The sequence below is a fragment of the Macrosteles quadrilineatus genome, unplaced genomic scaffold (assembly GCF_028750875.1).
Source record: "Macrosteles quadrilineatus isolate MER2022 unplaced genomic scaffold, UCM_ALF_1.0 Scaffold_954__1_contigs__length_24983, whole genome shotgun sequence".
Taxonomy (NCBI): Eukaryota; Metazoa; Arthropoda; class Insecta; order Hemiptera; family Cicadellidae; genus Macrosteles; species Macrosteles quadrilineatus.
The window spans coordinates 15,081-18,046 of record NW_026543547.1 but is presented as its reverse complement, the minus strand read 5'-3'; the positions used below and the strand labels follow the sequence as shown (position 1 = coordinate 18,046).

General features: G+C 38.7%; 1 protein-coding gene across 1 annotated transcript; it reads left to right on the top strand.

The window, feature by feature from the left end:
• Nucleotides 1-1,319: 1,319 nt before the first annotated feature.
• On the top strand, nt 1,320-2,666 carry LOC128982679 (uncharacterized). The gene has a single exon (XM_054401620.1). The coding sequence runs from the start codon at nt 1,320-1,322 to the stop codon at nt 2,664-2,666; it is 1,347 nt and encodes a 448-aa protein (XP_054257595.1).
• Nucleotides 2,667-2,966: the final 300 nt, after the last annotated feature.

The following is a 2,966-nucleotide window of genomic DNA, read 5'->3' as shown; positions in this document are numbered from 1 at the left end:
AGACCACACCCCCATATAGCCCGGCCCCCCACCAGAGCGCATAAAACTAGTTGGAGTTCTTTCAAACTTCACTGTTCATCACGTGCTCTTGCCAGGTACACATCATGTGCACAAGCAAGCTGCACATCAAGTGATGAACGGTGAGCTAACTTATGCAATGTTGGGCCCGCATTCATATATCAGCTCATTTCTTTTTCAGGTTAATAATAACTAATCTTTTGTTGAATTGCTATGTTTACTTGTTTTTTCCTTTCAGGTTAACTAACTTGTTGTTGCATTACTATATTCACTTGTTTTGTTTTCTGGTTAACTAACTTGTTGTTTATTTTGTTTGCAGGTTGACCTCCAATGTATATGTCTAATCATTTTCAGGTTAAACTCTATCCTTCCTTAACACACATAGAGGCAAGAAAACCTGATGTTTCCTTAAAGTGCAAAATGGCATGAAAACCAATTGTACTTAGATCTCCATACCCTATTCAAATCTTGTATATATGTTTAATCATTTTCAGGTTAAACTCTATCCTTCCTTAACACACATAGAGGCAAGAAAACCTTATGTGTTTCCTTAAAGTGCAAAATGGCATGAAAACCAATTGTACTTAGATCTCCATACCCTATTCAAATCTTGTCTATATGTCTAATCATTTTCAGGTTAAACTCTATCCTTCCTTAACACACATAGAGGCAAGAAAACCTGATGTTTCCTTAAAGTGCAAAATGGCATGAAAACCAATTGTACTTAGATCTCCATACCCTATTCAAATCTTGTCTATATGTCTAATCATTTTCAGGTTAAACTCTATCCTTCCTTAACACACATAGAGGCAAGAAAACCTTATGTGTTTCCTTAAAGTGCAAAATGGCATGAAAACCAATTGTACTTAGATCTCCATACCCTATTCAAATCTTGTCTATATGTCTAATCATTTTCAGGTTCTTCATGCATGTACTGTTGTAGTCTTACTTGTAGATAGTCTTGTAGATACTATGCACCAGTAGTTGTGTTTTGGTGTTGGTAGTTTGAATCTTTGCACTACTATTTTTCTTGCATGGCTTTCGGTTTTTTTTTAATAGAGGATGACCTTGACCTACTTTTATGATTGGTTAGTTGAAACTTTATCTTTGAAAATAGTTTATCATTCCATAGCCAAACTCTTCCTATTAGATATAATTATTTCCCACTCCCCACCCTTTTACAACACTCCTAACTTCCCCCACTCTGTCCTATACCTATATCCCCCACCACTTGGAGTGGGTATATATGTGAGAGCATTTTGGTTAATAACATCATTCTGTTGCCTGCCTGCAGAAGAGCCATGGACCCCTGCTTCAGAAAGACCACTAAGCCGATGAAGCCGGTGGCTGGAGTGAAAAGGTCCAAACTTCTCCAGGCATTGAATGGGGAAATAAGGAAAGAATGTACTGTCTCCAAGACGATTCAGGAGCCTGGACCTTCTTCTGCTGCTGCCAACACTTCTTCTGGACCTTCTGCTGCTGCCAACACTTCAAAGCCTCTGCCTGTCTCCAAGATTTCTCCAGAGCCTGGATCGTCAACTTCTATCGTCAAGAATATTCAAGAGCCTGGACCTTCTTCTTCTGCTGCCAACACTTTGAAACCTAGGCCTCCATCATCGCCATCGTCTTCTTCTTCTTCATCCTCGTCTTTTGACTCCTTGTCTTCATCATCCTCGTCCTCGTCTTCTACGTCATCCCCCCGAAAACAAAGAAATATGTCCCCCCTATCAATGCTACTTTCTCCCTTGATTGTCTCCTTACTATCCCCTATCAAATCTCCTGAAAAGCCATCTCCTCCCAAAGATAAGCCGTCTCCTCTCAAAAACAAGTCATCTCCTAACAAAGATAAGTCATCTCCAAAACCTCAAACACCTAACCTAACTCTTCCTAATTTAAATCCATCCTCAAACCAGATTACCAACATAGATTCTCCTGAAATAACCATTCCATTACCTCCACCCAAATCCCTCCCTGCTGCACCTGCTGTTGTAAGAAAACTATTTGCAAAACCCGAGTCCTCAAAAGAATCCCTTCCCTCACAAAAAACCCCTTCTGAAAAAATGCAAAAACTTATGGCAAAAAGACGAGCAGCATTTAAGATCAAGTCTCAATGTACTTATGTTTTCCAAAAAGGGGTGAAAAAAGGTGAGCGCTGTGAAAAATCCTGCTTTTCCGATACCAATGTGTGTAGCCTCCACACTAAGGGGAAAAGCAGGATGGTACCCGCCCAACCTAAAATTGTTAATAATAATCCTGTCACAGAAAATCCTCCATCATTTGAAAGATCAAGACCATCAATTATTGTACAAAATCAGGCTCAGGAAAAATCTTGCTTATCTGATCCGGCACCGAGCACCTCCCGTGTTGTTGTGATAAACAAGATCTTACCCAGCCAACCACGGACGTCAGGCTTTGCTCGACCCTGTCGTCCACCACAAATTATTGCCAAAAAAACCAGAATTAATAGGTTGCCCAAAAACAAAAAGTTAGAAATTCTAATGATGACACCTAGTGGTGAAGTCATTTTAAAAGAAGGAAATGACAGGTTCCGCCTTAAATTACCAAGAGGCATGACCATCCCGAATACACCACACCGATACTACTTAATTCGTGATCGGTCTTCGGGATTGGTTACAGTAACATTGTAAATTGGTTTTTAGTTTTAACGTGTTTTTATTATTTTCTTTATTTTCCTTTAGTATGCAAAAATTGGGAACGCATTTGTTGTATCATAACAAATGCGTTCCCAATTTTTGCATTCAAAGAGTGACCTTGAGCTTTTCAACCTATTTTATCGTAAAGGTTTAGGAACACATTTGTCATAACCTTATAATGTGTTCCTAAAGTTTTGTGTATAATATATTTAGACCAAGTTATATTTAACATTTTAATCGTTCATATTGTACAATAAAGATTATATTTCTTCAATGCCATGCTGTATAACTTAA